This window comes from Schistocerca nitens, chromosome 7 (genome assembly GCF_023898315.1).
Source record: "Schistocerca nitens isolate TAMUIC-IGC-003100 chromosome 7, iqSchNite1.1, whole genome shotgun sequence".
NCBI lineage: Eukaryota > Metazoa > Arthropoda > Insecta > Orthoptera > Acrididae > Schistocerca > Schistocerca nitens.
Window position 1 is genome coordinate 357465453 of NC_064620.1, and position 24935 is coordinate 357490387.

The following is a 24935-nucleotide window of genomic DNA, read 5'->3' on the forward strand; positions in this document are numbered from 1 at the left end:
TGGGGTACTATACTATCATCAAATATCTCATCATAGTTTCTTCAGAATGGCTGGCATATAGTAACAGAAGAACTGCATGCATGCATTTTGATGGTGTTAGTTTTATAGTTCCCAGTCACTAAACGAGGCAGTTATTTTTCCAACACAAATACAAAATGTAATTAAACTAATATCCCTCTTAATGTTAACATACAATAAAATCTGAGTGCAATGTAATGTATCAGTAACTGAGTAATAACTGTGTCATCAAGAATCCTTTAACATGATAAATGAATTTAGACCTAATTATGAGTATTTTCGCATGCTTGTGACATACTTAGGCTTCAACATTTAGTCCTCTAACATGTCCACCTGCACTACATTTCATCCAACAAATTTGACAAAAGGAGACATTTGAAAAAGTTTCCTATTACACTATGTCAAATATATTTGACAAAGCAACTTTGTCAAAGAAATTTGATAGCGTAATACTGGCCTTAAGAACAAACCACCCCTGTTATGAACAATATTCAGCTGTTCCAAGAAATCTCCCATTTTTTCAAAATACTGTTGGAGTGTAGACAATATTAGGTCAGCCAGACTATGAACATGTAAAACAATGCCATATTCAACACAACAGTCATCTGCGATTACATTGCCCAAAGAAATCAGCAGTAGCTGTGCATGCACTCAAAAATGTTGATAAAATTGCAATCAACACCTCTGTAGTTATGAAAAGTAGTGATTTTTTGGGATATCATAATTTAAAAAAAAACTATAGAGAGAAATATCTCCTACCACCATCAACAGAGGTGCCAATTTTGCATACATTATAAGTTGAAGTGAGCACAGCAGATGCAGGACAAAACTATTGCCTTGTACAAGAAAGCACTGAGCACAGGCTGACATCACAGCCAGTAAAATGATGAATAATGGCCAGTTGGATGGAGTGAAAGGGAATTAACTGCAAAGTCATCAGACCCTTCATTCGTTAAGGGAAAAACCAGGAGTAGTCATCAAAGGAAGGAGGTGAAAAGCAAATCCTGGAAAGCCGAAGTGTAACTAACACAATTAAAAACAGATGAAAGCCCAGAAAAAAGACATCACGCACAAGTCATTAAAAGATCAGTTGAGACAAGGCATTAAAAAGAATAAAGAGAAAAAAGGTGGAAAGGGTAGAGGCCAGGCTGGGCCATCCAGCAAGGTCCACACGAATATTGACAGGGTCAGTAAACACAAGGCAGTTAGTTACCAGACAGTGGCAAGGAGCACTCAGCCAAAAGCTTATGGATGGACAGAAGTCACTAGACGTGGCTGGAAGGCCAATAACATTTTATTCAATTCAAGAACTCCTACCAAGAGGAGCTGCTATTTGGAGAAATACTATTAGTGGGAAGACAGGACAACCATTGACAATGCCCACATTTAGGACAAAGGCCAACCATTTGCTCCAACACTGGAGTAACTGAAAGAGTGGCTTACAACTTGTGAAATTTGGTGGCAAGTCAGAAGCCTACCAAGGTGTAACAGGTAAGCCATTGGCCTTCTGGTGCTGACTTGATGGTGTTACTGGTTTCTGAATCATAGGCGGAAGCATCATTTTTTATTTTTGAGCTTTTAACCAGTTTGAGGTAGTATCTGATGGAATACACACACTTGCTGTGGTTTTATTAACACTAATAAAACATATTTGTTACAGGGGAAACTGTATTAATTTTGCTGCAATATTTGACCTACACAGTTCCTCTGTTTTGCCTTTGTATAGTTTCATGTGGAAATTGAAAGAATTCAGTTGGAGAGGGTACAATGACCAGTCCAGAGGGCAATCTAGGAATTTTTCTGAATGCAGTTAGATTGTTAAAGGACATCAATTTGTCATCAGTGTTGGAGTAGTGAATTTTAATTCTGTCTTGTAGACAAAGCAAGGCTGGAAACCCTTATTAAGATTGTTTCAATAGTGCAGCAGAGCAGAGAATTGCTCTATGTCTGACAAAGATTTTTCTTCACTACTCAGTGGTGCCACACCTTATATAATTTGCCTTGTGCTGCACACCACTAGGAGCACATGGAGTATGATTGCCGACACATGTGGTACTGAATGATGCCGTGACCTTTTGGAGGATCAGTTGAAAGTACATTTCCCACTGCCAAAACCTTCCTCAGGACAGCAGGGAAAGGGTGGGGGAGAGAAGTGAGCACTGGCTGATGAACCATGCAAGGAACAGTGTCAGGAGTGTGTGGGTGAGGGAGGCAGGTGGAAATGGGAAGCAGAAAATGGGAAAGACCAGTGGGCGCATTGGCAGAGAGTGGCGCAGACATGAATTAGGAGGAGGGGATAGAACAGTGGCACAACATGCAGCTAAACATAACACGCTTTAATTCAATGGCTACTTCACAACCCTGGCCACCAGGATCCTCCCCTGAACAACCAGCTTTTCTGAATTTCACAGGTGGGGGTTATCCCTACAACAAATTATCTGCTCTCAAAATCGTTCCAGCTGCAACCTATGGTAACCTGCTGTCCTCAAACCCTCCATCCAGTGGTTCCCGCCCCCTCTGTCCTACCATCTCCTCTCAAGTCACATCCCCTTAACCTCATTGTGTGCTGCTCTCTGCTAACACACAACTGATCTTTTTTTTCTTTTTCTACTCCCCTTCTTTTGCACTCCCTCCCACAGAGCAGAGAGCAGCTGCAGCAGTCTAACCACACTGAAGCTAGCAGCCTTGTCTTGCCATCAACAAGTCCCTGCATGTTCCACCAAGCAGCAATCGCTTCTTTCCCTCCATCAGTATCCTGCCATCGCTGCACCTTCCCCGCCCCACTCCAGACTCCTGCTTCTGTTTGACACAATTGCATTGTGGCCAGAGATAGTGGTCAAGTGAGCATGGGGTGTGTGTTTCCTTCCTGAAGAAGGCTTTGGCTAAAAGCTTAATGTGTAACAGTATTTTCATTGCAGCTGCCTACAACTCACTGTCATCTTTAGGGTGAGTAGCAATCTATCCTTTTCATAATATTGTCAGTCACTGAATTACCCATACGACATAATGTGTGTTCAAACTTCCTTGGATGAGGTAGTCACCCATGGAGGTCCTGAACAGCTCATCAGTCTACAGCATCATACAGTGTCTAGTACGAAGAGTGCACTACTATTTTCAATGAAATAGATAATAAGTCAGTAACTCCTGGTAACTCTTGTAATTTTTTGTCTATACCATGAACATTGGATCCTAAAGGATTTGTAGTTCCTAATCCAAATTCTGTCTTACTGTTATCTGACAAATTCCTTCACTCAGTGAGAAAATCCTTTATCCCATGGTATTTGTTGCTTAGATTATATGTATAAATGCATGATGTGGTGCAGGGCTGACTTGTCATCAAACTTCCTTTTTGTGTTTGATACCTGAAGTCCCAATTACTTCAGAGCATCAAAACTATGTTCCTGAAATAATGTTTCCCATTTCAGGAATTGTGCATCAACAGCAGGGACTGCTGTGCTCATACCCACATGACTGTAGATTGTAACACAGCTCTCACCTTTCCCTGGTCATTGACATCATAGTTGAGGTGGTCGATGACAGAAGCACCCTCCTCATCCATCTCAAAGCCCACCTCTGAGGCAAGCTCTCGTAGCACATCCCCAGAACTGGAACTGCCAGCCACCAATACGTTTCCTAGAAATGAAGATCCACATTAAGTTGTTCATCACACTGACACTGAATCACTTTCATACTGCACACAAATTTAGTAAATATTGCCAGAGATTAATAACAATGGAAAATGTTAGTCATGAATAACAATCATTAACTGGTGGCCACTGACAGAAGCACAATAGATAAATATGCACAGCCGATTAAAGATGGTAATTCGCTTCTGCTTAGGTTTTAAGCATTAAATTACGAATTCAGTTGGCATGAATCACATTTCCCCTCAGGAAATGTACGATACAGAACTACTGCTGATTTGATTAGGAAACAGGCCTGGTAATACCAGATATGTAAATGATCAAAACCAGACCTCAAAATAATCTTAAAATTGGAATACAAGGCCTTCACAGCAAAAATGACTGTCTTATGACCTGATACTATCATGATCATAAGAGCTGGTTCTTGCTTATTTTTTCTACGATGATAATCACACATTGAGAACACATGAAAGTGCATTCTCTTCTTTAGGTATGTTGTAACATAAAAAAGTCAGTTTTGTAAAAAAAATAATACTTACCCCCACCATCTATGAATTCAGTTATTGATTCAACACTTAGTGATCCACCAAATTCCTCAACAGAGGGTGCAAAGATAATCAAGTGCTTATACAGAAATTCCCCATACTTTGACAAGACCAATCCAGCATCATCAGCTGACTTGAATGTTAAAGTGTACCCACGTTCTGTGGAGGAAAAAAAACAGATTAGAGAAAAATGTAAGGGAAACATCGATGTAAATTTCAACACACATTTTTACGCTCAAATATACAAATTAAAATGATTCATTTAGTTGAATTAAAATTAGAACATGGTGCATGTTTAATGCTATGTTTACCACTTTTCTAATGGCATAGGTAGAACTTATAGCAAATCAACAAAAATGAGAAAAGGCAAACACCCACCTATAGACTGATAAGTGGTGCACAGACACATTTACAGGGCAAAAACTTAACTAGTTTCCGAGCCATCCATCTCTCTGTAGTGCAAGTACATACACCCCCCACCCCCACCCCCACCCCCCCCCAGCCTGAGAGAGAGAGAGAGAGAGAGTCTAGAGCACTATGCTGGAAAGAATGTTTTCTGTACACAAGACAAAGAGAAAGAGAAGAGTTATTTATTATTATTATTATTATTATTATTATTATTACAGGTTTAAAAGGGTCATAGTCCCTTGTTCCACTGAGAATTCACATAAAATGAGAAAAACAAAAATGGTCCCCTTTATGGCCTTTTGGCCTGGTTTTTGTGGTTGAAAATTTGTGTGATAGTATCTTAAGTCAGATGGTTAAAAATGAGCTGAAACCAGGCCACTTAAAACAGTAGCTGGTCATGGGTAACGAATGTCAGTGTGGAAGAAGCCCCACCTGGAGACTCCCCCCAGCAGATATTTGTGGAGGGAAGTACACTCTTTTCAATCGTCCCACATCAACATAATCAAAGTACACACTAAGCAGCTCATCAGACTCAGTATGACTAGAGTGGAGTGACGAAATGAAGATTTGTACGGGCTAGAGAGGTAATTACCTTAAACTGTTAGATAAATAGTACATAATAATTTAAAAACACATGTCAATGCAGGGGGGGGGGGGGGGGGAAGGTAATCTGAGGCCTTTCAGGGCACAAGCCACAGTGAGAGGTGCTCCTTCTACACCCATCCCTGACATCTAACATTTAGGTGCATTAAACTGTGTTATAATACCCACTTTTCCCTCAGGAAATGTACAAAATTTTTAGCTGCTATCCCGTTGTCATCAAGTACCTGGACAGGAAGGTAGACAGGTTCATGGCTTGTGTCTGATTATTCTGCAGGGCACACACTGTGGGAAGATGTACCATCAGAGGACTACACAGGCACAATGGGTAAGTCCTCTTGCCATGAAAGGAACTTGTTGGTAAGTCTGGTATGGACAAAATGCAGGCAGCACATTACAAATACATCTTTTCGAGAGGCTTGGAAAGAAATGTTCCATGACCTGGTTGTCCTCTTGACCACCCTTGGCTTGCTGAGAGTTGCAGTAGGCTGCCATTACATTTCCCATGCTTTCAAAATTTGATATCACAGTTGCAACTGTAGTTCTGCCTGCAACCATAGCTGAATGGACAGCATGCCAAATTGTCATGCCGGGGCCCAGGTTCAATTCCCGGCTGGGTTGGAGATTGTCTCCATTCAGGGACTGGGTGTTTGTGTCATCTTCATCATCATCATTATTTCATCCTCATTGACAAGCCGCTGAAGTGGCATCACCTCAAAACACTTGCACCAGGCGATCAGGTCTACCCGCCGGGAGGCCCTCACCACAAGACATTTCATTTCAACTGTAGTTCTGTGCTTAGTACTCCAAGTTCAGGTCTTTTCTCCCGTGCAGTAAGTTTCTTTCCCAATAAACCAATGTGGCTCAGTGTCCAGATGAATTCTATGACCATTCCTGAGTTGTGAATATCAATTAATATGTCTTGAATGTTAGCAATCAAAAATTTCTGCAATAGCACTGATATAGCCCTTGTATAAAGTTCATGAAGTCACTACACTTCATGATATACTTTGTTGTGAGAGTTTTAATGAGTGTATGCCATGCTGAAGGACTGGAAGATGACCACAGGACAGATCAAATGAGCAAGTTAAATTTGAATGTGACTTGTGAATTACCAGGTCAATTAGGGAAGAGTGAACCACTTGCATCTTGTGATGGGGTCGACAGAAGCGTCCGATCCCACGCGTCGGCTTTGACCCGTGACGTAAGGGTGGTGTCGTGTGTGACGTCATGACGGCGCGGAGTTTGGTTTGAGTGTGGCTGTCTCCAGTTCTGTTTTATCTTATTTTATTTACTTTTCTGATCTGTTCGTTCTATCTCGTGAGATTTTTTTTTAAATTTAAAAACACTTATTACTTATTTTAATTATCTGTTTCCTCCAATTTCTGTTTTAGTTTATTATATTTATCTTTCTGATCTGTTCGTTCATTCCTGTGAGGTTTTTTTTTTTAAAAAAAAAGACAAAAAACACTAATCAGCTACTGAAGCATCTTTATCTTCTATGGGTTGCAGGGGTTACGACCCCTGGGGAGGTGCGTGGGTATTCATGCATGGCTGTCTTCACTTACACGTTGTAGCTACACAAGGCGTCTAAATTTGTTTATATTTAGTTTGCCCCCCACCCAAAACACCCCATTTCCCGCACTTGTCCCGTTAGTGTCATTAGGCTTCTTGTGGAAAGTGTGTGTGTTTGTTTTTGTTTCCGTCATATTTGTGACGTCATGGGTCAAAGCAGACGGGAGGGATCGGACGCTTCCGTATTTCCCTTGTGATGTTCCTGATACAGTAAGAGCCTGAGAGATGAGAGAAAGCCCATTGCATCTAACATCTGTAGAATCTTAAATGATATTTCTCGCACATAATTATGCAAAACAAAGCTTGCTTTGATAATGGCAATTGCAAACTGTTCTCGAATATCCACCAGGTGAACAAAATTTCTCCACTTATCCGGTAGAATGCCAAACAAGCACTCTATGGACCTAAACTGCCTAGCCTGAGACAGTTGATACAGATTCTTCTTTTATTTGTTGTACTCATTCCTCCATAAGGACATATTAAATTTTCAGAAATACCAAATGCCTCATTTCCAACAATGATGTATGGCATCAGTACTCCATTGTTTGGCATGGGGCTTCTCTCAGGTATCCATAAATTTTCATTGAGACTTTTTCATGCAAAACTGATTGCTTAAAAACAGGCGATGCACAACATTCTCTGTATACAACACCTATGTAAGTGAACTTATAATCATGAAACAATAATTTTTATAGCAAAATCAGCCCATATACTGTGGCTTTGCATTTCTAGAATACAAAGGGTAAACAATCATTATATCTTCCACATCCTCCTCATTGAGCTGATCTGTCACTACTGATTGTCAGCTGGCTGCTCAACATTTTGGCTGCCCCAACCAGGCTACCGCAACAGTGTTCTCCAGTGCATGATAGACCTTACTCCTTCCAAATGTGTCCATTTTATCACTGCTGAACAGCAGTGATGTCACCCCATTACATGCAGCACAAATTTAAACCACAGATTGTGAATGATTACAGTATAATTGTTTTTGCAGTTTACATTCACAATGCAAAAAAAAAACTAATAATGCTAATAATGACAACTCATGTGACGAGTACACTGGTGCAAAAACTGGTTTTTGAATTGTTTTTATAGTATCATTCTATACAATAATAATAATAATAATACAAAAGAAAACAGGAGAAAAAATTGAAAAATACATCCAACTGGCTGAGGAAGTCAAGGACATGTGGCATCAGGGTAAAGTTGACATTATAGCAATTATACTATCAACTACAGGAGTCATACCACACAATATCCACCAGTACATCAATGCAATACAGCTACATCCAAACTTATATATACAACTACAGAAATCCGTAATTATTGATACGTGTTCAATTACCCGAAAGTTCCTAAATGCAATATAACATATACCATACTGTTAAAAGGAAGTCACGCTTGATCAAGGTCCGCGTCACTTTCCATTTTTCATCAGACATAACGTCTGAGAAAAGAAAGAAATAATAATAATAATAATAATAAAGATACAGAAGTGCAACTTTTCGTGAGAATCAGTCCCAGAGAATGCCACTAGGCCTAGACAATATGCATAATATTGTTAAGTAATCTGTAGGGTAGCTGGACACAAAAAACTAAATGCTTAAAAGCTTTCAAACTATCGATTCAGGATTAGGGAGCCAAGATATCAAGTTTGATAAATGCAAGCATTGATCACAAGTTTTGAGCAGTCACCAGAACAACCACAGTGGTCTCACAAAGGCACAGTTTTAAAAAAAAAAACTGATATTATCTCCCATCCGAATTTTCAAAATACAGAACTAATATCATTTAGTAAATGATCAAGAAACACATTTCACCACAATAAAAGTGATGGAATGGTTGCATGTCGGTATGCACAACAAAAAAGCACAAAATGGCTTTGTTTCCACAGTTCGTTGTATGAGGGCATGTAAAGAAGAGTTGTCATCCCATTCATGAACTGATCCACAGACCCACATACTTTAAATGAACCGTGTGTATATCTGGTTTCACAAGTGTCAATAATAAGTTTAATGTTGCTGCAACATTTCCTGCAATTTGTGACAGCTATGGCTACGGTACGTGTCCCACGTAAGGTGAGTGAATATGACTAGGCAGGAATAATGGATCCTAAGATCCAAGAACTAAGAACCTCCCGAAAACATCTTACATATAGGCTCTGTATCGCATCGGCTTCTTTATATACACTGCATTTACAGCGCGTTTCATATTGAAACTAAAATGTGTCCTGTTTCCTCATGCAACTAAAGTTTATAAATTTCCAGACTCCTGAAGTACCTGTACGTAATATTTCTCCCAATCTCATGCATTTTCCCCTTTTCAGGCGTGATCAGACAGATATAATACTGACGATGCCGGTTAACTCACCCTGTAATGATTTAAAGAACATTGAATGTGTTTCCTTTATTGCAAGATTATCCAACAAAACTAGAGTTTCCCCGCCAGCATTTGCGTAGGCAAATAAAGCCGACGCGCCAATAATTAACAGGTTCAAAAGTCTTCCACCCATCCTTGTGGAATTGCTACACAACCACAACATACACGTCTACTGCATTTAACAAAGATAATACTACTTCAGCGTGTTTGCGACACGTGGTTCTATCATCCAACGCCAAATAGGTGGCGTAGTCTCATCACGGCTATCCGCAACGATGTCTACATAAATGTCTGTGCATCTAACAGATACCTGCAAATGTGTTGTATTCACACGACACAAGTTTGGCCCACTATTTATCAGATTAGAAAAGAAATCACAGAGCCAAGCAACTAAGTTCTCGTAGTCTCAAAGTTTATTTCATTTCTTTATAGAGGAAATTCTGTTATGGTCTTTGTTCGCACTTCGCAACTTGCGTTGTAAAACCACTGCAAGCAAAATGCAAGAAACAGAAAGACCAATCAAAATAGTCTACACATGGCTGCTTAAGCGAAGGCAGTTTCGGCATATAAATTTACTTTACGTGCTGCAGGGAGAATCCGACGAGTGGTTTAATTATTTGCGGATGGGTTTGGAAACGTATAACTATTTATGACGCTCGTAACTCCTCGTATAATACCGCAAAATACTTGCGTGTTGATATCATTTTCTCCACATGAGCGGCTGATGGCGACGTTCCGATACAAGTCAACACGAAAGAGCTAAAAGAACCTACAATTTGCAACTTCGAAACAAGCACTGAATGAAATCATACCCAACACATGGGAAATTATTTACCCTGTCGTGAAGGATGATTTCACAAAAGCACTAAAGTACTGTACCTCATTTCTGACAAAGTTACAGATAATATTTTTTACAGTTTTAGATGTTTTCGTAATGAGCTACAGTTTAATCTGTTTCTGAGTCAGGATTTTTAATTCCCTGCCTGAGGTCTTACAGCAACCTATTGAAGACTTTTACACCAGAATATAAAACTTCATTCTTAATTGTAGACAGGGATTCAAAGTTTCTCTGAAAAGTTTTACTTCTAATACTGTGGTAGTGAATTCTACAGTTCACCTCAAAATCACTCTTGTTATGAAGGCACTGTTTCTTCTATTATCAGCTGAACAAAATATTCATACTGTACTCTTCTTTAGAGCAAAAATGGTCTACTTTTTTTTTGCTACAGTGTTACATAAGATTATGGTATACGACAGAACTAAGTGAAAGTATGCTAGCAATTCCCCAACACACAGTTAGCTCTTTGCGATAAGCAGTCAGCAACGACTTTTTTAAAATTATAACTTCCTTCTTTACTGTTGGGTCAACCGCTCGTAATTGGTCTATTAAAGAATTATAAGTAGCTGCCTTCTTGTTTCTATCTCTGTATTCCCTCTGTTCGGCAATGAACTCTGTGGACGACTGGTATATATCTGCTATTCTAAAATTCATTATGCACACACAGAGAAACACTAGAGGGAACAAACAGCTAACTCAGACACATTTAGTGAGCCAGATTTGCAGCGACCACCTGACCACACGCTCCAATGAGCAAGTTTTCTCAAAAGTCCTACTTCACCTTCCAAGTTTGCGCACATCTACACAAGTCTGATGTTCACACGCAACGACCTGTCTGTGCAGACAGATCGTTGCTTGTGGATGGGCCTTAGCATGCCGGTGTTTGAGCACACCTTCTGTACTGATAAGGGGCGACCGTGATCGGAGCCCATATGGAAACAACATACATAATTGTCATTAACAATAACGAAGCGCTTAAAGGGACAACAATGAAAAGAATACAGTATCCCATCGCTTATGTCGACTAGTAGAGCTCATCAAGAAGGAAAGCCTACGTGGATGGGGAATGGAAAAGACAAGCATTTCGTACAAAATTAACCTTCACACGGTATTAACCATAAATGATCATTACACTGGTTAGTGCTGTTATAGCTATAAAAGCAGTGTTTGGAATACAGAAGGATTTCCTGCTGTATTAAGTAAAACATGACACAACACTTAAAGAAACGAACTCTCTATTTTGTATGCAGATGAGTACAGCAAGATTTCCACAAGAAATATGTTGGTAACGCTTAAATAGGGTAAGAGCATTTTTCCAGGTACTTATAAACTGTTCTCCCTTATTATATACATCTCTTCTGCTACAGCATCTTGCCTGAAGCGTATAGAAACATACTTGACGAATGCAGTTTCGGAAGAGAGACTTTATTATTTAGTGAATATTTCAATACAGAAAATAGTTCCAATGCAGTTAATAAAAACGCAGCTGTTCTATGAAGACATTACCTACAAGTCCACAGCCTTAAAGTACCAAAGCATTTATCTGGTGCACAAGGGATAGGTAAGTTCAATCACTAAGATTAGCATGTGTAAAACTAGGTGTATTCCTTTCCTGGTATCTCTACACCTAAATTTCCAACCACGAACGCCACACCTAGCTAATGTCAACCATCAAAACAGTTCTATTGATGCCAGTCAACTGCAGACGATTATAGTCGACGTGTGGGACAGAGCTCATTCCAGTACCCTGAACGAGGTCGCTCCCCAACGCGCCATAACCATTTCTCATCGGTTTACAGAAGTACCAGTAATTTAAATAGCGATGTAGTTCAGGAAAACTAAGTAAGGCGACTATCTACAGAGATGGAACCTCCACAGATGCAAATCCTGCACAGACAACATACACCAATATGTCAGGAAATTTTATTGATGTCATAACTGGTGACCAACATTTCAGGGTGCTATTCGACTCTTCTGCTTCCTTTTCTGTAATATTTAATGCTAATCTTCGTCAGCTTGATGCGAAAACAATTGTGCTGATAGTCGCAAATGGGAACTATGTCGAACCGACATGTACATGTATTGGAAGGATAACTCTCAATGACACAATGCAGATCTTCAAAGTTGTCATTTTAGCAGAATGTAGTCATTGTGTTATTCTTGAATGGAAATTTGACAGGCATCACAAGCAATCATGGACAGTGGCAGATCGAAGCCCAAGATTGATGAACCTATTAAAAAGAGAAACACCTAACAAATATTGCTCTGGGAAGCTGCATGACATTGATAATGTTGTTATCCCAATATCATGAATGAGATGTGTTCCAGACATCAGTCGATATGCTCAGTTAAAATTTGAAGCTTTTGTCACTTGCAAAATACTTTTCATTCTCTCAGAGGAAATATAGATGCCAATGCCGATCATAAGCATTGTAGCTGATCATGGAGAACTTTGGATCAGTAATAATCGTCATGAGCAGCCACAAGTAATGTAATGTGTGTAGGGACAGCTGAAACAATTTGGGAGAGCTGTTTATTGTCATCGACGAAAAATCAAGCTCTATTACCACTACAGACAACACAGGAGAAGAAGCTACTATCAAACTGCCAATAAGATCTGGCATAACTGAGGAACAATGTCGTTGTGTGACAGCTCTTCTGTGTCAGTTGTAAGATGCTTTCAGATCTGAGGTAGAGAAAAGATAGACAAGTGGCCCATTGTAAAACACCATATCAACATTGGGGATCATCCAGAAGTTTGCCAGCAATCATATAGAGTGTTTCCAGCTCAACGGTAGATAATCTGGGAGGAAATGGAAAGTTACTTCAAGGTGCCATCATTGAACCTTCAGAGAGACTTTGGTCCATTCCTGTAGTCCTTGTGATGAAGAAGAATGGCACATGGCGTTTCTGTGACGACTGCTGACGACTGAACGAAACCATGAAGATAGATGCCTATCCATTGCCACACGTTGATGACACCCAAAACTGATTCAAAGAAGCGAACTATTTTCAGCTATGGATGTGAAGTCAGAGTACTGGCAAATCGAGGTTAATAAGGCTGACAGGGAAAAGTTTGTGTCTGTAACTCCTGATGGTTTCTATGAGTTAAGTTATGCCATTTGGTCTATATAATATACTGGCCACCTTCAAATGTGTGATGGGATGACTACTTCGGCACCTTTAATGGTCAATGTGTCTTTGCTATCTACACTCCTGGAAATTGAAATAAGAACACCGTGAATTCATTGTCCCAGGAAGGGGAAACTTTATTGACACATTCCTGGGGTCAGATACATCACATGATCACACTGACAGAACCACAGGCACATAGACACAGGCAACAGAGCATGCACAATGTTGGCACTAGTACAGTGTATATCCACCTTTCGCAGCAATGCAGGCTGCTATTCTCCCATGGAGATGATCGTAGAGATGCTGGATGTAGTCCTGTGGAACGGCTTGCCATGCCATTTCCACCTGGCGCCTCAGTTGGACCAGCGTTCGTGCTGGACGTGCAGACCGCGTGAGACGACGCTTCATCCAGTCCCAAACATGCTCAATGGGGGACAGATCCGGAGATCTTGCTGGCCAGGGTAGTTGACTTACACCTTCTAGAGCACGTTGGGTGGCACGGGATACATGCGGACGTGCATTGTCCTGTTGGAACAGCAAGTTCCCTTGCCGGTCTAGGAATGGTAGAATGATGGGTTCGATGACGGTTTGGATGTACCGTGCACTATTCAGTGTCCCCTCGACGATCACCAGTGGTGTACGGCCAGTGTAGGAGATCGCTCCCCACACCATGATGCCGGGTGTTGGCCCTGTGTGTCTCGGTCGTATGCAGTCCTGATTGTGGCGCTCACCTGCACGGCGCCAAACACGCATACGACCATCATTGGCACCAAGGCAGAAGCGACTCTCATCGCTGAAGACGACACGTCTCCATTCGTCCCTCCATTCACGCCTGTCGCGACACCACTGGAGGCAGGATGCACGATGTTGGGGCGTGAGCGGAAGACGGCCTAACGGTGTGCGGGACCGTAGCCCAGCTTCATGGAGACGGTTGCGAATGGTCCTCGCCGATACCCCAGGTGCAACAGTGTCCCTAATTTGCTGGGAAGTGGCGGTGCAGTCCCCTACGGCACTGCGTAGGATCCTACGGTCTTGGCGTGCATCCGTGCGTCGCTGCGGTCCGGTGCCAGGTCGACGGGCACGTGCACCTTCCGCCGACCACTGGCGACAACATCGATGTACTGTGGAGACCTCACGCCCCACGTGTTGAGCAATTCGGCGGTACGTCCACCCGGCCTCCCGCATGCCCACTATACGCCCTCGCTCCAAGTCCGTCAACTGCACATACGGTTCACGTCCACGCTGTCGCGGCATGCTACCAGTGTTAAAGACTGCGATGGAGCTCCGTATGCCACGGCAAACTGGCTGACACTGACGGCGGCGGTGCACAAATGCTGCGCAGCTAGCGCCATTCGACGGCCAACACCGCGGTTCCTGGTGTGTCCGCTATGCCGTGCGTGTGATCATTGCTTGTACAGCCCTCTCGCAGTGTCCGGAGCAAGTATGGTGGGTCTGACACACCGGTGTCAATGTGTTCTTTTTTCCATTTCCAGGAGTGTAGATGACACTGTTGTTTTTTCGAATACATTTGAGGAACATTTAAGCAGGTGGCCACCGTGCTGAAGTGTCTTCAGACTGCAGGCCTCAACCTGATTCCGAAATTGTGCTTCTTCTCCACCTAAGAAATAAAGATATGCAGCATGCAGCAAGTTGCAATGGAGTCAATCCTGATCCAGAGAAAATAAGAGCAGTCACAGCTCTCCCAACTTCTGAGCACATGTAACGCCGGAAATGCATATCCTCCTATTTCCATCTATTGTCGAACAGTGGGAAACGCGCACCGCGGAACCCATTGTTCAGGGGCAGCCGCTATCATAAAAGACGCGACCGCCGAAACGCAACAAAGAACAGAAATGGAATTCCAAACTTCAGAAAATGTTTCGGAATCGGAAGTGAAAATCAAATCTGTACCCCTTGATGACGAATACGGGGGAACAATTAAAGAGGAAGCCGCTACGGAAGTAAAACCGGTAGTTTCCGGGAATTTAACTGATTTATTGAATGTTTTGATTAACGAAATCAAGAGTCAGTCGGCAGAAATTAAAGCTCAGTCTGAAAAAATTGACAGGAACCTAGACAATCAGAACAAAACTATTAATGTTGTTAACAATAATGTTGGAGTTGTTAACACAAAAGTTGATAAAATCAAAGAAGATATTGTTGTAATTAATACCGAAATCGGTAATCTTAAACAGGAAATGATAGGCGTTCAGGCGGAAATTGCGAGCATAAATACTCGTTTTGATTCCGAAATTAGCAGAATCGAGAAAAGTGTAGGAGAAGCAGTTGCTCCGATCATCGAGAATAAGCTGACGGAACAAATTCAATTAGTGAAAAATGAGGATCAACAGAAGGTGGAAACTTTAAAAGCTTTAGTATCTGAAGTAGATACTAAAGTGACGAAGCAGGCTACTACCTGCGAAGAAACAAAAAGGGAAGTAGACACGCTTGCGACAACCACTTGCCAAGTAATTACGAGAGTGTCGGAATTAGAAAAGAAACTTGACGAAAAACAGAGCTGTGTGTCAATCTGTGCACATAGTTCGGAATTGTTGACGAAAGAGGAGCGGTTCGACCCCTTGAAAAAAGGCGGTATACACGCGACGGATTCATTAAAAATTGTGAAAGAGTTTTACCCAGATCATGGACTAATGAGAGAAAAATTAATGCGGTTATTGACGTGTTGGCTGGTGATGCCAAGCGTTGGGGCTTAAACCTCAACATTAAGAACCTGACTTTTGACGAGTTTAAAAATTTGTTTCTGGCTGAATACTGGTCAGAGTAAAAACAACAAAGTGTCTGGCGCGAATTTGTCGTATCGAGGCCTTTCGATGCGAATTCGCGCGGCTCGATGAAGGAGTTTTGTGAGGGATGGATCCGCAAGTTGGAATATTTGCGTGATCGCCGCACGGATCCGAAATAGTCTGGGAACTCTACAAGAAGCTTCCAGATGATACAAAACGCTACACAGGAAGCAATTACAGGACAATCAATGATTTCCTGGAAAGAGTTGAGGACGAGGACAATTGGCGCAATAGTCGCGACAGTGGTAGAGGCCGTGGTAACAACAACGGGTACCACAGCAACCACAACAATGATAACTATGGGAATAATGCATACCGCAATCTTGGCAGCAATAACAATAGTGGTTCGGGCCGTAATGACAATCGGTACAATGCAAATAATATCAGGAATGACGGAAACCAGTATCATACTAGCGTGATACGGGCTTCGCAGAATAGTAATAACGCCAGAGGGTGTTACCAGCCGCCTCAGCAGTATCCGGTGAGCGTATCTGCTGGGACGAGACAGGGAAACCATTAGCCGCGCCGCTGAGGGGCCGACCGGGCGTGGAGAAATTTTGGCGGCCCAATAACAGTAGAAAACCGAGGTGTCGTCGTTATGAAAATTCCGTATGAAATAATCAACGGCGGGAGAGTGTGCCAGTGTTAGGAGAAAGGAGTGCGCCCACAAGTAGTAGATCAGCTGTAGACACAGCAGCAGAAAATACATTCACTGTCAGTGAGATCAATTTAAGCAGTGTTCCGGAAATCGATTATAAAGTGGCAGCTGTAACACCCACAGCGGAACTGGAGATTGAGTTTAAGAATGATTCGCAAGTGTTGAGAGAAGATCAGATGTCGGATAAAACGTCCGTCATCGAGCGAGGGGATGCAGAGAGGGATGAGGTCTGGTTAAGGCAGTTCGGTCGCTTATACGACGAACTAAGAGATTATAGGGGCATGTATGGGAGAAGTGTTTATGGGGAGCGCGTGCAGGATTTTCCGCGTCTCGTCCCGCAGGAAGATAGTGTTTGTGAAATTATAGAAAGTTCTGGTCCTAACCGGCAGACTTTACCAGAAATGGTTGATGTTAATGGGGAGCACGAGCAAGATTCGTCGTGTTTCATACCGCAAGAGTTGGATGTTGAAGTAGTAACGGAAAGTTCTGGCCCTGACCGGCAGACTTTACCGAAAGTTATAGTGTTAGAAGTGGCAGACCCATCCGACGCAAAACTCCAGTTTAAACGTTGCAAAAGTATTGAGGAGAAAGATAACGAGAATTTTAGTGATAGCCGGACACGATTGGTAGAAAAGCACGTAGATTACAGCGTGTATGAGGTTAGAGCTGACGTTATACGGTCAGACGGTAGCAGTGTGGGTTGCGCAGATCCAGAGGAAGTAATTGCAGATACTATTGGGCACATTCCTCCAGGTAGATTGGCAGATGAGATCAATCTGACCGAAGAGGAATCAACGAAGGTGACAATTAGTGAATTGATAGCAAAGCAACACTCACTAGTTGACGAGTTACAGGAAAAGGTTTCGGTATTGAAGGCGAAGCTGCAGACTAAGCCACAGTACAAACGTGTTGAAATTAAAACTGTATGTGAACAGAGTCTGAAAAAGCCGCCAGATAAACCGGATTTAGGATCAAAGCCAGATGGTTGTTTCTGGAATGACATGGATATAGACGAGGATTTAGTATGGGAAAATAAAGAAACAGTCAGGGACAAGTGTAGACAGATAGTAGTGTCTGTTAATATGCACGACCTACGACTAAACGTGTTGATTGACACCGGTGCAGAACTGAGTGCTGTATCTGGGAAAATATTTGAGTTACTGAAAGACAGACCTGGTATCGTAGTTATGCCAGTAACAGGAGTCAAAATTATCGGTGCTACTGGGAAGGCCAGTAAACCGGTCACAAAACAGATTTTTGTCAACTTCGAGATATGTGGGGCACGATTTGAACAAGAGTTTGTCGTCGTGCCAGACTTAACTACGGAAGTAATTATCGGTGATTAATTGCGAAAGCAAAACTTGTGTGTCACAAGATAAAACAATAGTACTTATTTTTGACGAGGCAGGAGACGGTGTGCATAGGCAATACCAGCCTATACAGATTGTTAAGTGGCCAGATGCCATTGACTTAGGTATGAATTTGAACTACTATAATGTGAGGAATCTCGGCATTGACAATAGTGTAGAAAGTGAATTGGAAACTATTGTAAACGGTGTGTCAAACGTAACACACGAACAAAGACGAGGCCTGTATGAAGCAATAATGAGGAATAAGAGTGTGTTTTCAGACAAACCGGGACTTGTGGAAGAGATAATCAAATTCCCTCCACGGATTGACATTAGTATTGGTGTGAAAAAAGATCGTTTGCGAGAAGTAATGAAGCTTTTAGCCGATGCTCGCATACGTCGTCATGACGCTAAAGCGCGTTTTGCTAAGTTTGCAGTCGGAGACTTAGTACTTAGTACATGAGAAATCGAGCGAGAGAGAGAATGTGATCTCTAAATTTAAGTTTGTTTATAATGGACCATATAAAGTCATTGGTATACCTCACACAAATGCTTATTGCTTAGAGTATTCAAGCTCTAGAAAACTATTAGGTATACCGGACATTGTAGACTTGAAATTGTACCAACCTAGGATTGATTAATACCACAGAAAGGGTAATTTGTACAGTATGTAAATATAGAGTGTAAGATTTAAGGATGTGCCATGTTGCGATGCTTTTGCCTGACCTAGAGGTCGTTAAAGAAGTTGCCATTAATAAGTAATTAATTTTGATTAAATGATTTAAGAGTAACTGATTAGTAACCAATTGAAAAATCCAAGCTGGTAGTTTAAGTTTACAGCTGAGTCACAGTAGATTACGGAATGTAGATATGATTTTGTAACTAGCTGTAAGATTTCATAAACATGTGATTTACTAGTCATTGCCGATGTACTTAGACGCTGTTTTAAGTTTCAGGCTAGTACATGCGTGTGATGATGGACAGTGTCAAGTTATCCACTGTGATAGTGTTAATGGACTCCTTGAGATTACTCGAGAGTGAGTTTTTCCGAAAGAATTCAGTGAAACGGACGTTCTGGAAATGCAGTTACAAGGGCGAGTGAGATCAAGCATGCCCCACAGGCGGGCGCAACAATACTGGCGAGGCGGAGCCGCTGTCGGCTCTTGTGCCGCTGTCAACTCTTGTGCCGCTGTCGGCATTCAGGCTATGTGAAAGAATTCTGTTGTCAATATTTATGTTTTTGTGGATTTGCTGTTTAGCGTTAAGTGGACTCTCATGACTAGAATATTAATTATGAAAAGGTTATATAAAATGTGTATTCTATTAATTATTTATTTGCGTATTTTGATATACCTGTTTTTATGACCATGTACTCTGGTTAATTTTGTAAATAAAATTCCATTTCTTGATACTGTTAGGAATTTTGATGATTGTAGAATAGCTAAACCATTTTCTATGTTTTCCTTGAATTTTAATATGTTGTCAACCTGTTTTCTTTTATGTAAGATGACAGAGTGGAATAAGATTAGGAGTGTCTCCACTCAATTATTATGGTCTAAAAATTGGTTTATGGTTAATCAGCCTAATGCTAAAATTTCTTGATGTTTTGAGCATATGCATTTCCGCTGTTTTTTTTTTCTTTTGGGAACATTTTCTGAGTCCGTTTAGGTTACACGAACATCCTCAGACGACGTGTGGCACTCCGGAAATGCACATCCTCCTATTTCCATCTATTGTACTATAATTTTTTTTCCTTATTTTGCTACCTGAAGATATGGCGTTTCTGTGTCTTTGTATACTATTTGTATATACATGCATTTATGTCGATGTATAATTGGTTTGTTTTGTAAATACTATTTGTATTTTGACGCTGGGTCTTGCCTAGGGAAAACTATGCTATCGAACGAATACATCGATAGGTCGTGTGGAGAACCAAAGTGTTTAGGATCTTTGGTAGTGTGAACTCGGCCGCGTGGAGCGCGGGCAGAGCAGAGTCTGGCTGGAGTAGTGCGGTTGAGCAGGTGTGTTGTGTGACGCTCCCGCGAGTTGCCGCGCTTTCGGGGTTTGGCAGCATGTAATTGCGCTCGACTTGCTATGTTAGTTTCTGACATGGTGTCGCGGACGGGAAGCGTTAGCTGGCACACATCAAGAGCCCGTTTCGGCTGGAGACCGTGTCGAGAAGAAGGCGTGCCAACATCCAGCTTCTGCAACAGCGACGGCCGACAATGAGTGACTGTCGCCACCTCCTCGATCGACGACTTCAAACCTTCAATCAACCAACAAGGAAGACTGGTAGCACGTAAAGTTTTAGAACTGTATGGCAGACCTCAGCTTTTCAAACTGTTAAATTTTTCTCACTAAATTACAGCAACGTAGCATGAACCTTTGTTGCTCATTGTCCCAATTGCATTACCAAGCAGGGTCCCTTCCTTTTCCGGAATGAACCCCAGTGTCGTTGAAATTCAAACGCTAGCATTAAAGTAATATCCTTCGATTTCACTGCTTTAATTTCAAAGTTCAGTGAAGGTATTCATAGCTGGCTACAATATTTAGATTACACAAGCACAAATTAAGAGTGCAAGTTTTGTTACCGTATTTTAGCTTACCTGTGACTGCAGCTCAGCTTGGTACGTACTAAATTTTACTATTGTTAATTGTTCAGAATCATTTAATTCAAGTTCAAAGTTAAATCTCTTATTTCTAAATTGCGTAGATTCAAGTAGCTTTTGAAATGATTGTTGAGGTAGCCCAAGACTAACCATATTTTACTGAATTTCGATGTGCTTCAGAAATAAAGCTCACTAATAATTTCAGTCACAAAATTAACTTTCAGTTTTCCGGTTTTATTAATTCTTTTGCTAAATTAAGTCATAGTGTAGCGAAATGTATTGCTTCTGACAAACTTTCAGTTTTCACACTACACGTGTCAACCTTCAGTTGCCACGCTTCTAGTGCTAATTATATGTGTAATAACCTTCCTTTTTCAGTTACTATAGTAATTGTCCATAGGACTGGCGACCGTAATTTCCCCCAAATCTTAAATATCTAATTACCGCTAGTTAATTGTTAACATAACAGCCGCACATTCACTTTCTTTATTAACTTTACCCCTTTTCAAAATTAATTTCCATCAGTTTCATTTGCATTTTTCCTTTCATTTAGATGTAACCCTTTCCTCCCTCTTTACCGACAGATTAACTTCGGTGACGATTGCTTTTCCCAAATTTCCATTAGGTACACGTGGTTTAATTATTCACTGTTATTAAGGTCGATAAGTGAGGGGGAGGTTACACACATTTCTAATGTGAGAAGATTTTTCAGAATGCGCCTTTTGAATTGATACGTTTCTTTCCAAGAACTACAGAGGCATATGCCAAAGTTACACTGATGTTAGTGGTTATGGGATAGATGCAGTTCTAGTGCAAATTCAGGAAGGTGCTGAAAAGGTGATATGTTTCCAGAGTACTCTACAACTGTGAAAGATATTCTTGCAGTTATTTGGGCCAGCAAGAAGTTTGGGGAGAGTTTATATGGTGAACTATTCACCATTTTGATAGACCACCATTCTCTATGCTGGCTGACTAGTCCAAAGGATCCATGCATAATTATCTGCACTGACTATCTCACCAGCTAGGCTGTCACCAAAGCTGTGCCAACAGTTGAGGTTTGGAGAATTACAGGGTTCCTTGAAGAGACATAAATTTGAAGCATGGATGAGCTCTGAACATGAAAAAGTTTTCCAATTGTGGCATCACCCACAGGATGACAGCTGCTACCATCAACAGTAGAATAGCCTCACAGAAAACTTTAATAAAACATTGACTGATGTGCTCCTGAAGCATGTTGATGTGAAACAGAGTGACTGGGATACAATACTGCCCATCGTAACATTCACATACAGCACAACAAAGTGAGAGGCTTCACACAATTCCTTCTGCTCAATGGTCGTGAGGCTGATACTACAATGGATAAACTGTCCCTGTTACATGTGGACGATATTCAGGATGACTACGTGAGACACCTCATAACCAGGAGTGGAGCAGAGGCAGCTGGCACTCATATAGAACCTGGACGCCCAGGAGAAAGAATGAGAGCTTTATAATGGCAAGCAGCAACCAGTGAAAAGCAGTCCCAGTGACATGATATTGATTTTTATGGTTGTACAAGAGTTGGGACTATCAGAGAAGTTACTTTTGGCCTTACAGTATCCGTCATTGCCTGTGGAGGTCAAATATGAAGTCTAGACAGCACTTAAACAACTTCCATTTCCTCCATATGAAGCCTTACTACAGTTACATAAACAACATATGAACAGTGAATGTATGTGTGGCTACGCAGTTTTGTTATTTTGCTGTTGATATTTCATTACAGTGTAGACAGTTTTATATTTTGCATTATTATGTGACTTTCTAAATTACATATTTTATGCAATTTTGATTCTTTCGATATTTAATACAGTACAACTTTTTTTAAGAAAAAAAACAAAGAATTTTGTTCATCGGGGGCACCCTTGTCACTGTTGGCAGCAATTTACATCTGCTTAAAGCTTAGTATTGACTTTTAGTTTTTTTATGCACTTACTTGTGAAGCGAACAGGACATCTGAGTACCAGGGGTAAGGGCCTGCCTACTTATTTCAGGCTTCCGCTCTACACAAAAGTGTTTTTTTTTATAGAGAAAAAGTAGTTTGTAAATAATTCTAATAATTCTTACATAATTATAACTATGTATTGTAATTGTTTAATCGTGGGATGGCCTGAGAGTGTGTACCAAAACCTATAGCCAGTAGGAAAAATAAAAAACTGCAGCTGTAGACTAAAAATATAATTTTTTCTAGTTCATACTTCTCTGGTTCCCATAAATTTCCATTCAGAGGCTGCAGCGACTGTTCCATTATATTGTGGAGTGTTCTTTTCACAACATGTTTTTTTTACCAATACATTTTCTCACATCGGCCATCTGTCACTGCAATGATCGCATTCCAGTGTTTAACTGCTAATAATTGAGTCAGCAATATCAGCAGCTTCGTCTAAATATGTCTTTAAATAACACACTCCGTTACTATGAAGATGATGTACCCAATGCAAAGATCTTTAATAGCCATATTTACATGGGCGGTTTTTACTATACTTTTAGAATGTATATGCAATTGCAATCAGTACTGTGCTTGTAAATGCAAGACACAACAAATGGAAAGAGTGCGCTTTTGACTCAATACACACGCAACAAACAAAAATCTGAAAAGTCAAGTTACCAGGAATTAACTTATTTCTGTAAGACTGTTACCTATGCAGATACATCAAAGGACTTTGTGATGAAACAGATTCAGAGTTTAAAGCTAATACACACCAGCCACCGTGTCAGGCAGTCTTTTGGCAGGGTGTATCCATTGAGTCTGTCACATCACATCACATGAATTTGGTTAGCCTAGAACAGGATTGTGAGAGTGAGGTTATGATTTATCATCCATGATATAGAAAGTCAGAGGGCAGTATCAAAATTAAGGAACTAACAGTGGTAAAATTTATTAATGGCCAAAGAAAACTTCAGAACATATGTTCTGGATCAGTTTTTTGTGGTTAAGGGCTGAGAAGTGGAATGACATTTCAAAACATCGATATTTATTTGCTAGCTGAAATGTACATACACAAACACACCAAATAATATTTATACAGTAATAAAGGAAACCTATTTACCTTATCCACTGTATTTCTTTTTTGTTACATAACTAAAGTGCACATTTTTGCTTAAAATTTTGTTTAATAAAACTGCTTCATCAATTTACGTTTTTATCTGCAGACAGCATGGGTGCCATCTCTGTATCTTTTAAAGAGTCACCAATGGCTAGTGAAAAGAGAATTTGGTAGTATGAAAAACATGAATTTTTTTTCTCTTTAAATTGACACAATGCAACTTGCCAAAGGATTTTCTTTCTACTCTTCAGTTATCTTTGACATATGAAAAATCACGATAAATAGCATACCATCTTTCTGTTCCTATCCCTGTACAGAGTGAGGGGGTGAATCTTCTTACTACAAATATCTCTTAATTCATCATTGAAATTGATTTTGACGAATAATTGTCAAAATTCTGCTAATTGTTAGTTTCTTCACAGCCTCAGAGTTATGTATAGTTTTACTGTGTCAGTTCTAGTTTGCAGGAAGAAAGCAGTTATAGTTCTGTTAGAAATAACAAATTTGATGCCTGTTTATCTGTGGTTAACAAGGTTACAAAAACACGATAGTCATTACTTTATGAACCTCTTGAGACAGTTACTTGGAGTTAAAATAGGTTTTATTTGTTCTTTAATACACCAAGGGATAATTAGGATGAAGGAAACCATCACCCTGAATGGGGACAGGAGCGAAGTAATAGTGCTATCATAATAGAAAACAGAACATTGTTAGTAGAAAATTAATTGCAGTTTAATCCATGTGATTCTTGAGCTTACATGTTCTGTACAAGTAAGTAATTCTGTGGCTAATATTATTGCTCAGAGCTTCTCAACTGCTCTAAGAAGAACTTCTTGTACCTGAATATGATGGCTGCAAAGACAGAAATATTACAACATGCATATCATTACTTACTTGCAACCGATTCCTGGACTTGTTTCTCACTACCAGCAAAGCAGAAAACCGTTATTCACGTAAATAAGTTGAGGAGAAAAGCATAGAATAGCGCAAGATGATTTCTCTAATTTTAGTGAATTAATTTTTTTTATGCCAAACCTGTTCAGGAGAATCCAATTTAAATGTGTCATTACAATTTCTATCATATCGGATGTAAGTGAGTTCATCATGTATTTCTTCTGAAACTTCTCTATCATCAGTGCTAAAATGGTCACAGATCATGTTTTTATCAACTTTAACTTTTTTTGGTTGTATTCTGGGAAGTAAAGTTTGAATTTATTGGTCAATGTTTGCAGATGACCCTTGATGTTTTCTTGTATGTTCTCAGTAATCATGTCATACTTTTTATCTTCA

At 40.5% G+C, this 24935-nt stretch overlaps 1 protein-coding gene across 1 annotated transcript in view; it reads right to left on the reverse strand.

Annotated features, from left to right (window-relative positions):
* The window catches only part of LOC126195137 (dolichyl-diphosphooligosaccharide--protein glycosyltransferase 48 kDa subunit), a 46083-nt gene extending 36719 nt beyond the window's left edge, over positions 1-9364 (reverse strand). The window contains exons 1-3 of the mRNA XM_049933635.1: positions 9161-9364; positions 4202-4366; positions 3515-3651 (exon numbers count right to left, since the gene is read on the reverse strand). Of these exons, the coding sequence (XP_049789592.1) occupies positions 3515-3651; positions 4202-4366; positions 9161-9332 (474 nt within the window). The 5' untranslated portion in view covers positions 9333-9364. The remainder of the gene's footprint in view (positions 1-3514; positions 3652-4201; positions 4367-9160) is intronic.
* Positions 9365-24935: the final 15571 nt, after the last annotated feature.